This window comes from Anopheles arabiensis, chromosome X (genome assembly GCF_016920715.1).
Source record: "Anopheles arabiensis isolate DONGOLA chromosome X, AaraD3, whole genome shotgun sequence".
Taxonomy (NCBI): domain Eukaryota; kingdom Metazoa; phylum Arthropoda; class Insecta; order Diptera; family Culicidae; genus Anopheles; species Anopheles arabiensis.
In genome coordinates, this window is record NC_053519.1 from 14268635 (window position 1) to 14280923 (window position 12289).

A 12289-nucleotide genomic window follows, 5' to 3' on the forward strand; every position below is an offset into this window, starting at 1 on the left:
CGAAAACTCTATTTATCATCATTTTGTTCATCCCTTCCCGTGTGTTTGGACAGATGCTTATCGATTACATTACACCTCAATTCTGAGATTTTCGAGATGAATTCAACAAGATCATCTGCCATGACACACGAGAAGATATGAGACGGGAAGATCTACTGGATAGGCAGCTAAAACTATTGAAGCCTACAAAAAATGGAAATTAATCAGCAGCTACTAGACTGTGTTTGTTGTATGCTAATATTCTTCTTATTCTTCTTCTTCTTGTCACATTCATTCATGAATATCATATCGTTATCATATCATATCATAAACAAATAAATATTAAGAGTCACGAACATCTTGCGTGTTAAGGCGGATCAACAGATCAGATAAGTAGACGCATTTTTTCAGCTCTCCAGTCCTGCCTCCATAACCTCAGACGATTGCAGAAGACATCGATGGTTCTCGACGGACGAGGAGTGGAGAGATTTGTATGCCGCATTCAAAGATCGAAGTATGAGCCAACTATTACAGAGAAGAAGTACTGGTCACGCCGCAACGTCTGTTCTAAACCGTAGATGTCCCAAGAACCAAGAAGTTACGATCAAAAATCAAAACTTTCAACCCAAATATTAAACACAACGCATCCTATTTTTGGTTAGTATTTTTCACTTTTATTACCAGCAGCTCCCGATCGCGCTCTCGTCGAGTTCCAGCCGGGCTTAGAAACAGGTTTTGTAACTCGCATCGGTCCCACACCAAGGGCGGGACACAGTGCATTTGGTTTTTCGATTTCAAATTTCACTCAATGTTACGCTTACGTAGGTTTACACGATTTGATTAACGCGCTTGTCGGAATATGTTGGTCCTACCCTAACAATATGCTGAAAACGATACTGGTTTGTGTGTATGTATGAGGATTTACTATGCATACGCTGACCTATCGCGAACCCTACACCCCCCTGGATTCGAGTTGCCACCCGTTGGGCAGAGAACGGGCAATCCTTCAGACTAAAAATGTCACACGCGTGCGAAATTTTAAACATGTGTTTCCGTAGGAAGTAAGAATTTTAGATTAGATTAGGCAAAATTAGATTGGCACTGATTTTTAGAACACCAATGTTCACAGAGTTCACATGTTGCGATGCAATGCAAAACGTACGATAAACAGTGTTGCGGTATTTCTTTTGTAAATGACAGTTCCGTTTTAAGTCCAATTGCTTCTTTACCCTGCATTATCCATGTAACCACACGCGTTTAAGTATCTGCCTCCGTATTTGACAGTTAATTCGTTATCGTTTAATTTTTCATCCCGTCTTTTGGCCTGCTTTTCGACAAATGTTCCAAGATATGTTGGACTATGCATGACTATGTAGTTTTCTTTTAATTAGTTGAATTCTATTTGGAACGAATTTATCTACGCTAGATGATGTGGGTGTGTGGTTAGAGTTTCATGATGAATTCGCTAAGTACTTCTCCCCTCCTCACTAATATAACGCGTTATTTGCGATGAAAAATGCTATATCCAAATTTTACTCATCTTCTATTCCCTCTCCATGCTTAATGCTTAACCCCCGCTATATTACACACTCCTGCTACGGTAAGAACCAGAAGAAACCTTCGAGTGTGTGTATGAATGTTGAATAGGCTAATATGAGGGGGGGGGGGACTGTGGTATTTTTGTTATGTGTTATTAGTAATGGATAAAAGATTCAATTTAAAAAAAGTGGTGTAAGTTATATCATTCGATTAGTAAGATTTCTTTTCCCTACCCTTTCTCTTGCTCGGTGCTACCCTACAACTTTTAACTGGAAAACGATATCGTTAAAGCTTCGATTTACTTTAATATTACGTTAATATTATGAAATACATTTGTTCAGAAGCAAGGTAAGAGGCTCTTGAACGAGCGTGAATGGAACGAGCACGAAGGAAATGAAACGTTAAGCCCAGGCGGATTAAATAATGAAGGGGTAGAATATTAAATTCGGTACAGGTGAGTATTACGACGAGTTAGACGAACAAATATGCTGCAACAACACTTGGAACACAAACACGTTCTAACCGCGTTGAACCCGTTTATGCGAAAGGGTAAAACCAAGGGTAGACTAAATGCTGCATCGCCACAAATAATGTTAATGTGCGCTTTTTAACCTAATGAGCTTTCTTAGCTGTTGCTTGGCCTCAGTAGACTGTTTGTTATAAGATTTAAAACAAAAAAAAACCCTTATTAACAGATATCTCACTTTTGCCACCTATACGTCTAACGCGTGTAAAGTAAAGTTAACCGACCGACCCAACGAAGTAAGGTTGGCGTGGGAAGGTGATAAAACGAAACAATATAGAATCTACAACAAATGTAAATAACTAAAAAAATGGTTAAATTAAACAAAAAAGAAGATCAAACGAAACAACAATCTTAACTATTACGTAGACGTTAGACGTGTTTAGAAGCTAGCATTTGTGTAATGGGGGGCTTAAAACGATGGCGCACCCTTGGCTGGTGGCGCGCCCGGCAGGCACTAAGTTTGCGCCTTGCCGTACGTGCCTGCGGGCGGGCGATAGACGGCCGGCAGCGACAGCACCTGCGGCATGTTGAACGCGTACTTGCGCGTGCCCACGTTTTTCATCGTATTGTCGGACCGGGTGCCTTCACTAAAAAGAGAAGAAAGAAAACAATTAATTAAAAGGACCTCACAGCTGGTACGTCAGTTGGGCTGCAAAATGCCATGATCATCACGAGATTTTCACCAGCGAAAACAATGAACATATCCGTGGTGGTTTGATTGCTGATACTCAATGAAAGTGCGTCGTGACATACCGAATACGACGTGCGGGTGCTTGAGTCCAACGCGATACTCTGACTGACAAGCTGAGCTTAATGCTGTCACATTATCATTATCATGACTTTTTCTGGCTGTGAACATTGCTACCAGTTGCCACTATTTCAGTCACCAACACTCATGACTGAAATGAAGCTCAAATCAGCTCACGTACACAACTGAGATGATCAGTGATGAGACTCAAACAGTTGGTGGATCAATCACATGCTTGATGACATTTTGTTTAGCTCTCAACTCTTGGTCACCCACTCGGTCACGAAATGTTCTGTCGGTGATAATCACGACATTCTTGGAATATACGTGGCTTGTGGTTTCAAGAAACAAAATGAGCATGCTTTCTCGCTCTGTCTGGTTTGATGGTATGGCGAGTCAAACAGAGCAAGAAACCGTGCTCATTTTCACTCACACGCACCGCATATCTCCCCTGACAGCGTGATGACCACCGACAGAAAATGTCACGACCAAGTGACTGACCAAGAGTTGGTTGCACCAACGTGTCACCGAGCATGTGATGGTCGCAACAACTGATTGAGTCTCACCTCTGATCATCACAGTAGAGATCGTGACGCTGACATGATTTTGTTTCAGCCGGAATTTGTCATGACTATGTCAGTGACATTTTTCAGAACTGATCACAATAAAAAAAAGTCCTGACATAGCGACTCACCAAACGTTTTTTCGCAAAAATGTCACAAAGCATGCATTGGTCACATCAATCGTTTTGATCACCTTTGATTATCACAGTTGAGTACGTGACGCTGACATGGCATATGTTACAGTCAGATTGTTTTATGACATTGATAGTGACATTTTGCAGCACTGGATGGGACCACCCCCTTCCTACCTGCGCATCGTGTTGAGCACGTTTTGGGCATTCCCAGCGGACAGATGGAACTCCTGCTGCAGCACTCGGCACTGCTCGAGCGTGACCGCCATCGACGTGCGGTCCTTCGCACTCTTGCACGACGTAAAGCGTAGCCCCTGCACCGCCCGCGTCACCTCCTCCGCCAGCTGCAGGATGGCGTAGTTTTTCGAGCCGTTCGCGCGCAGCTCGCCCTCCAGGTCGGCCAGAAACTTCATAACCGTGTGCTCCGGCACGAGCAGCTCCTTCTGCGGCGTGGTGTACGCGCCCACCTTCGTCGGCGTGTCCTGGCTGGCCGAGCAGTGCGGATTGACGAAGTTGAACGGCACCTTCCGGTAGCGGCTGTGGTACTGCTTCAGCCGGTCGTAGTTGTCCCAGTTCGAGCGGTGCTGCTCGCGCGTAAAGCCGAGCGTCTCCGCCACCGTCGCCTTCTCGTTGATGCCTATGTTGAAGAAGACGGGCGTGACGCGGAAGCTGACCGCCTCCTTCGTCGGCAGGTGGCAGAAGACCGACTCGGGGACGGGCAGCAGGACGCGCAGCGCCTGCCGGGAGCCGGCCACCCGCGGCACCGGTATCGCGCCCTTCGTGTCCCGGTGCAGGTTGCTGCGCACGAGCGTAAACCCGACGGTGGCGAGGTCCTCCACCGCCACGCTCATGTCGCCCCACATGTCCGTCTCGTTGCCGTATAGCGACAGCAGCCCCTCGAAGTAGGCGAGCGGGCCGAGGTGCACCAGCACGCTGATGAAGTTCTCCGTCACGTTCTGGCCCCACAGCTTCGCCATCAGACCGGCGACCAGGGAGGTGAGCGCCTGGGAGAAGCACACGTCCCGCCGGTACATAATCGCGAGCGTGGCGCTCGTTTTGCGCATGTCCTGCTGCAGCCGCTGGACCGAGTGCATGAGGCGGGCCGTCTTCAGCAGCCCGTCCATCGCCTGCCGCAGCTTCTTCATCGAGGGCCGCAGCTCCAGCGCCCAGTCGGTGGTCGCCGACAGGTCCAGCCCGTCCGTGAACTTGTTGCCCTTCTTCACCTTGCGCGCCACCTCGCCGACCGCTTGCGTAAGCGCCAGATTTAGCTCCTTGCTCGTGCTGAGCGACGGCGGTGCGGTCGCTTTCATCTCGATGCCGCACAGCGCCACATCGCTAATGGTTGCGGGCGTCGGTGGCGTCTGCTCCTCCTGTGCTGGATCCGCTTCCCTGCCCGCCGCCGGCTTACTGACACTTTCCGCTGCTCCTGCGGCCTGCGGCAGCGATAGCGGCTGACTGGTGACCACGTACGTCTGCAGCGTCTCGATGCTGGTCGGGCGCTGCAGCGTGCCGAGCGTGGAGCCCTTGGGGGCGCGCAAACGCACCGCCGGGCTGCCACACCGGCCGCACAGGAACTTCACCTTCGACACGAGACACATCACGCTCGCCTCGATGTTGAGCTGCGTCAGGTCGAGCGGTTCCGGTTCCTCCGTCGGCCGGTAGTAGTTGGCCGACGGGCTCGAGCTCATCACCTTCGTGTCGAGAAAGGCCCCGTTGTGGCCGAGCACGATGGCCGTGTTCTCGATCAGGTAGCCCTGCTCGTCGTACACGTTCGAGAGCAGCTCGTTCTTGTTCTCGAGCAGCTGGTTCGCCGTCAGCGTAGAGGAGCCCATGTTTGGCAGGCTGGCGAGCTGCGGGGGCGGCTCGCTGCCGGCGGCCGGCTTCATCGCTGGCACGGTCGGTGGCACGTGGCTGAGCGTCACTTCGCCGTTAATGTCGAAATGCGTTTCGCTGAACGTGACTGCACCGCCACCGCCGCTCGGTTGGTTCGCCTTCGAGGTGGACGGTTGCTCGGTGGGCAGATAGCACGGGCTCGGCAGCGTGTAGGGCGCCGCCGCCTGGCTGCCGGACTGCTCCCCTTCCGCTCCGTCCTGCTGCAGCTGACTGAAGCTGCTCTGGATGGTCGCGATGGTGTCGCTCAGGTCGAGCGACGGCGGGGACGGCACCACCGGCGGCTTGGCCCTCGGCACGGCGAGCGTGCCCGATTTGGAGGTGCGTACCTGCGGCCACAGGTCGGGCGCCGGCCCCATCGGGGTGGAGAAGTCTTCCAGCTCGGGCGATTTCAGATCGAGCGCACCGAGCTGTTGCGTAATTTTCTTGAACGGCGACATGGCCGCCACCGTCAGGCTGTTGGCCGACAGCAAACCACCGCCACCACCACCACCACCACCACCACCGCTACCATCCCGACAACCGGTGTCTCCTGGCTCTCCACCACCGCCCGCCGTCGCATCGTCGATGATGCGGTGCCGCTCGATGAACGCAAACGCTTCCTCCACCAGGCTCGGCTCCCAGATGTTCAGCAGGGCGCGCGTCTTCGTCATCATCTCGTTGCACAGCGGCAGCATGCCCTTCGGGTTTTTCGACTTGGCCAGGTAGAGCAGCTGCGACATGATCTCCACAATCTCCTTGCGCAGCTGCTTGATCGCCTGCACCGCATCGTTCGCGGCCGCCACCTTGTGCTGGCCCTCGCTCTTCGACGGCGAGTCCTTGATCTGGTGCAGCAGCTTGATCAGCCCGCCCGTCTTCGTTTTGCCCGAGTGGCGCGTGAACGCACCGACCGTCACGACGTCCAGGATGCCGGCCCGCTTGAGCGTGTCGTTGTGGGCCCACATGCGCTGCAGGTGCAGGTTGACCGGCGCAAACTCGAGCGTCTCGTCCCCTTTGCGGCAGCTCGGCTTGAACGAGCGGCCACGCTGCTGCTGCTGGTGCAGGTACTGCTTCGCCTGCGAGTAGTCCTTCAGCAGCTTCAGGTGCTTGTCGAGCAGCTCCATCTGCCGCTGGCGCCATTCGCCCCCGAGCTCGCCCATGCCCGAGATCTCCTGCAGCAGCTCCTTCTCGCGCGCGATCCACACGGACAGCAGCTGCTGAGGGATGATGTAGCACAGGTAGCTTTCGAGCATTACCTCCAGCACGCTGATGTCGCCGCCGAGCCCGGAATGCAGCCGGTAGGTGTGGATCTGTGGAAGACAAAAAGAAGCGCCACGTTAGCAAGGTTGTGGGCGGGAGAGCACCATGAGAGCGTCCACTTACGCTCGGGTTCGTAAAGACCAGCCCAATCTTTGACGGTGGCGGAATGAACAGCTTGATGCCCAGCTTTGGCGGTAGCGATTGGGACCGTCGATGGCCCAGCTGTTGCTGCTGCTGGTATTGTTCATGCTGGAGGTGGTACTGCTGCTGCTGCAGCTGCTGCTGAAGAAGCTCCTGCGCCTCGGTGCTAGCGAACAGGCCCGACTTTAGCGGCGACCGGGGATTGTTGCGCCGCTCCATGTCCGGCGTGCAGGTCGCGATCGTCAGAAAGCCCGCATTCTCGCCACAAGCCTGGGTGCGCAGCGGTATCCGCAACCGGGACGTGTCCGCTATCACGCCGAGCGATATCTCGGCCCACCCGATCGGAACGGCCGTCTGCGTCACCTTCTCGCGCACGTCGTACGCCGTGAAGCGTATCAGCGACTCGCTGTGCAGCCCGTCGCACGTGCGGAACGCGATGGTGCAGATGAACTGGGGGTTGGAGCTGCGCTCGATCACCTCCGTCCGACCGTACTTGATCCAGCCGGACGACCGGTTGTTGGACGTGACCTGCACCACGACCGACGGGTTCGGCGGCTTGCCGTTGCCGTCGCACAGCAGGTTGTCGCACGAGATGACCGACTCGCAGATGGGGATTTCGTTCAAATCTGTAACGGGCGACAGGTCGGGTGATTAGTAGGGATGTGTGGAACGAGCTGTTATGATTACAAATCCACCACAGAATGATTGTAATGTGCCTCAATTGATTTGAAACAATCTCACTAGTGATTGAACGGTTCGTTCTTTCAGGGTAACTCCATTCCTCACTCTCTCTTCTATTGCAAGTACGCTTTTGTTTTCAATGCCTGACCTTCGCATAACAACTCCAGAATCGGAATTTGTTCCGGAATGAGAATCAGTTCCTGAAATTTTGAGACGCGAATTAAATCCGTCAATTTCCATTAGAATGGAGTTGATCGTTTAAAAGTTAATTTGGATTCTTTGAGGCTCCAAATCATAGGACCCAAACGCCTATTGTTATGGAGATGCCGAAACTGATTCCGATTTCGAGGCCGATTCTGATTACGGAACCAATTGCGATTCCTGAGCCGATTCCAAATCCGGATCTGATTCCGATTTCGAAACCGCTTTTGATTCCGGAGCCGATACCAGAACCAAATCCGGATCTGATTCCGATTTCGAAACTCATTTTGATTCCGGAGCTGATTCCGAAGCCGATTCCGGAGTCGACTCCGAATCCAGAATCGATTTTGAAATCAAAATTAGCTCCGAAATAGGTATCGGCCTCGGAATCACAAGTTGCTTTGGAAACGGAATTGAAATTTACTCCAGAGTCGGAATTAGCTCCGGAATGAGAACAAGTTCTTGAATTCAAATAATAGGTTTCAGAATCAAAATCAATCCGGGAGACTTCATGAGAAAGAATCGTTTACAAGTTAATTTGGATTCTTAGCGGCTATCAATACGTAGCATCATTGGACCCAAAGGCCTGTTCTTATGGAGATGCCGAAACTGATTCCGATTTCGAGGACGATTCTGATTACGAGGCCAATTCCGATTTCGGAGCCGATTTCAATTCCGGATCCGATTCCACAACCGATTTTGATTCCGGATCCGATTTTGGAGCCGATACCAGAACTAATTCCGGAACCATCTGCGAAGCCGATTCCGGAGTCGACTGCGGATCCGGAATCGATTTTGGAACCAAAATCAGCTCCGAAATAGGTATCGACCTCGGAATCACAAGTTGCTCCGGAAACGGAATCGGAATTGACTAAAAAGTCGGAATTAGCTCCGTAATAAGAACAAGTTCTTGAATTCAAATAATATGTTTCAGAATCAAAGTCAATCCGGGAATCTCCATGAGAAAGGATAGTTTACAAGTTAATTTGGACTCTTAGCGGCTATCAATAAGTAGCATCATTGGACCCAAAGGCCTGTCCTTATGGAGATGCCGAAACTGATTCCGATTTCGAAGCCGACTCTGATTACGGGGTCAACTCCGATTCCGGTAACCGATTACCGAACTAATTCCAGAACCGATTTCTTTTCCGGATCCGATTCCAGAAACTGAATCCAAAATCGATTCCAGAAAACTTTGAAGCTAGCTTGAATTGATTCCGAAGAAAGCTTCATTTTTCCCATCACTAATCTAATGCATTTTATAAATAAAAAATAATATTTTCATACGACTTTGACTTACACATGCAGTTAATTTATACATAACAATGTACTCATAAAACTCGATTTGATGAAGTTGCACTTGTTAGTAAAACATCACAACAAAAAATAAAAACCAGAACGAACAAAAATCTAACCTTGTCTTTCGTGACGGACCAATTGCTTACCGATCTCTTTCCCCGTCTGCAGCCGCAGCATATCGATGTCGACGTCGTGAATGGTGCCCCGGTTCCGGTCGATCTGCTCGCGCAGATACTTCAGCTGGGCCCGCTTGATGTCGTACTCGGCCAGCCCGATCGCCTGCATCCATTCCAGTCGCTCCTGTTGCGTGTTGGCGGCAAAGCGTTGCCGAAGGCCATCGTTAAACTCTACAAAAAAAAACCAGAACAGTTACAATTGCAATTGCGCACCTTTGTTTCGCAAGTAGCAGAAAGCCTTACCCAAATAGAAGACGTAACCATCGTACTCCTGCTGCTCGTGGTTGGGCGGCATGATGCATTTGTACTTTTCCAGCACGATGCAGCCCTGCGGCTCCGAGAACGGGTCGGTGTTTTTGAAGTAAAACAGCAGATTGCCCCGCAGCCTGCACCATCGCTCGAGGCTTACTGTCCGTGTCCGTCCGAGTTGACAAAAGTGGACACCAAGGCAGGTAATGGTTAGGCGTTAGTACAAAAGGAAACGAATTAAAACGCCATTTGCAAACCGCGGTTAATCGTTTGGCCGAAGAAATATTGTCCAAATGTTATTTGAAGACAGTTTTCCCATTTCATAATCTATCGCTCTCTCTCTATCTTTCTTGCTCCAAATTAACTACTGTGTGAATTTGTTTGGGTTTGTTAACATTAAAAATACCAAGCGAAGCAACCGATTTGCAAAATACAGAGAAAAAAGGTGTTTCCACAATTTTTCCTTTTTTTTGGTGTTAGTTTGTCACACACTAAGAACAACCAACCTACATAAGTGTCAGTCAGGGCAAGGGATTGGCGGGGGGGGGCAACAGCTGAACGGGTTTTGGGACAAGGGAGGTTTGTTTTTAGTAACGGGGACAGAGGAGGATAGAGGCGATGAAACATTAATGGGTGTGCTGGTGTGATTGGCTTCATTTCACAGAACAGTACAGGAAAGAAAAAAAAACAAAACAAACAAAACGAACCTTGACTCGATGCGCTACCGATGCAACTGAATGGCTTTTGGCGCTTGCCGCGCCCGAGCCGATCGTTCGCGCCCGTTTGCGACTCATCTAGTTTGCCAAAACACAAACCACCCACACACGCGCGCGCGCACACACATTCAAATTCCCGTTCACGTGACGTGGGTTTGATGGCGAAACAGTTAAAGATTTGAAGTTTATAAATAAAAAAGTGTCATTTAACAAACAAAATCCCCACGAGTTAAGGGAGCGATTTCCAGTGAGCGCACCAACATTGAAGCCATCCGTCGACAGTGGTTGAAGGGCCGGTTTCGCGATGCGTTTACGGCAATGAGATGAATCGTAAGAATGGATTGAAATAAAAACAGAGGGGGAAAAAGGAGGATAAATTGATAAATGATACTATTTTCAAAAGAAACGGTAGCTAAAGAACGAACAACAGCAACGACAACGAAGATGGGCAAGGTTGGAGCTCCAAGCAACACGCACGAAAAGTGTGTAAGGGGTTGTGAACATTCGGTAAGGTAAGATTGATTTGAAAAGAACAAAACAACAAGAAATGAAATATGGAAACAAAAAAAAACAAACACAGCATCAGGCGCCGTTATGGATGCACAGAGACAAAACCCCCCAGATTAGCACGACGAAACCTCTAACCGTGGATGTGGTGGTGTATACGGGGATTAACACAGGCGACAATTCCCTCGGACGGAATGAATTTATAAATTGCAGCCCCGCAGAAAGCGTAGGAAATCACTTGCCTTCTGTTTTGCGGAAGAAACCTTCCTGCTTTTCCGTCACGTGCAGCGGCCCTTCCTTTTCAAACTTGTTGCTCGGCTGCGTGGCCAGTGTGATCAGCTCCTGCTTGTTGAACCGCATTCTGATGGTGGTGGCTGAGGTTTATCCTTTGCGTTTTAAGGGATTGAAAGATGACCGTAACAAAACAGCAAACGGGTAGGCAAATTAGGCCGTTTGGAATGTGTGACGATTGCACGCTTGCTGGGCCCCGATATTGGCAGGCGTAGTGTGCTGCGTTGCTGTGCCTAAAATGATAAAATGAAACAAGCGCGTTAGAGGGTGTTTTTCGTTTCTAAACACCGTTGGATCTAAAATTATAAAATGCATTTTTTGCGCACAGAACATGGCCAGATCTCTCCAACGAAAATGTGCACCACACTGAGCGCGGCCTGTCCAGCAATGTTAAGGGCGTTTACGGGAGAAAACGAGCAAAGCACAAACCCTCTGTCCCAGGGCAGAAATTGGAAATGTTTGTTTACGCGGCTCGTTACGCAAAGGGTCGGGCGGAGCAGCTTATCTTTCCGCCGTAAAGGTGGCTCAACAGCTGCAAAGGAGCCCGGGAGTATCAACACGGAACTCGCCCTTCCGTGTGTTGCAGCTTCCCCGCACCCTCTCATCCATTAACCAAACTCCACACTTTGTGTTTCGCACTCTCTCGCTCGCACTCGTTTTAACGTAAACGCCTAGCACACGCATAGAAGCAATCGTCCGACACACTAGGTGGTCATCGTGTGACGGGGTGGCAGGGGAAGCTGGCTGTTCGTCGGACCAGCTGGCCCGGTTCACTCTTCAGTGCAGTGCGGAGACGACGAAGAGATAGCGGATAGTGTCAGCTAGGGGCATCCGGGGGTTACCGCATCCCCACCCCACCCAATGTAACCCATTTACCGGCACTTACCAGGGGTGCGGCGGACCAGGGCGGGGGTCAGTGCGATTCTCCTGCCGCAGCAATTTGTTGCCCGTACCGTCCGACCCGTATCGACTGCTGGCTACATATACATGGGATGTGTATATGTTTTTCCACCAGCTGTCAAAGTGCGCTGAGGCTGCGTTTACACGTCGGCCCTCAAGCAGCCGTGACAGCAGACGGCCGAATTTTGCAGCAGTTACGCTGCAGGTGTGTTTAATCGGAAGGAATTTAATTAACCTTCAACGGTACGATCCAGATACGGACGGGTACGCTTTTCAATTTCAAACTGAAATAATTTTTTATTGCGAAATGGTTCAGTTGGAATTCACGAGCTACACGAATAATGCGTTCCGGAGACATTCACATTACTCGGATTTTCGCTTATGCCGAATATCACGTTTTACAGCCAAAATATACTTCATTAATCATCATTTTCTATTTTATTTAATTTATTTATGTGATTTATTACTTCTTTGACACAATTGGTATAGAGAATTCGGTTATTTATGTCTTTT

The 12289-nt window shown here is 50.0% G+C and overlaps 1 protein-coding gene across 5 annotated transcripts; it reads right to left on the reverse strand.

Annotated features, from left to right (window-relative positions):
- Positions 1-630: 630 nt before the first annotated feature.
- LOC120905997 (inositol polyphosphate-4-phosphatase type I A) lies at positions 631-11893 on the reverse strand. 5 transcript variants are annotated; one of them, XM_040317387.1, is made up of 8 exons: positions 11763-11893; positions 10828-11109; positions 10070-10156; positions 9357-9521; positions 9084-9284; positions 6739-7382; positions 3664-6665; positions 631-2631 (listed from the first exon to the last, which is right to left on the reverse strand). In XM_040317387.1, exons 2-8 carry the CDS (start codon positions 10943-10945, stop codon positions 2499-2501), a joined length of 4350 nt encoding a protein of 1449 aa, XP_040173321.1. In that variant the 5' UTR covers positions 10946-11109; positions 11763-11893; the 3' UTR covers positions 631-2498. The 5 variants fall into 5 exon arrangements, with proteins under 5 accessions (XP_040173321.1, XP_040173318.1, XP_040173319.1 ...); XM_040317384.1 differs by having other exon boundaries at positions 9054-9284; XM_040317385.1 differs by lacking the exon at positions 11763-11893 and adding an exon at positions 11306-11682 and having other exon boundaries at positions 9054-9284.
- Positions 11894-12289: the final 396 nt, after the last annotated feature.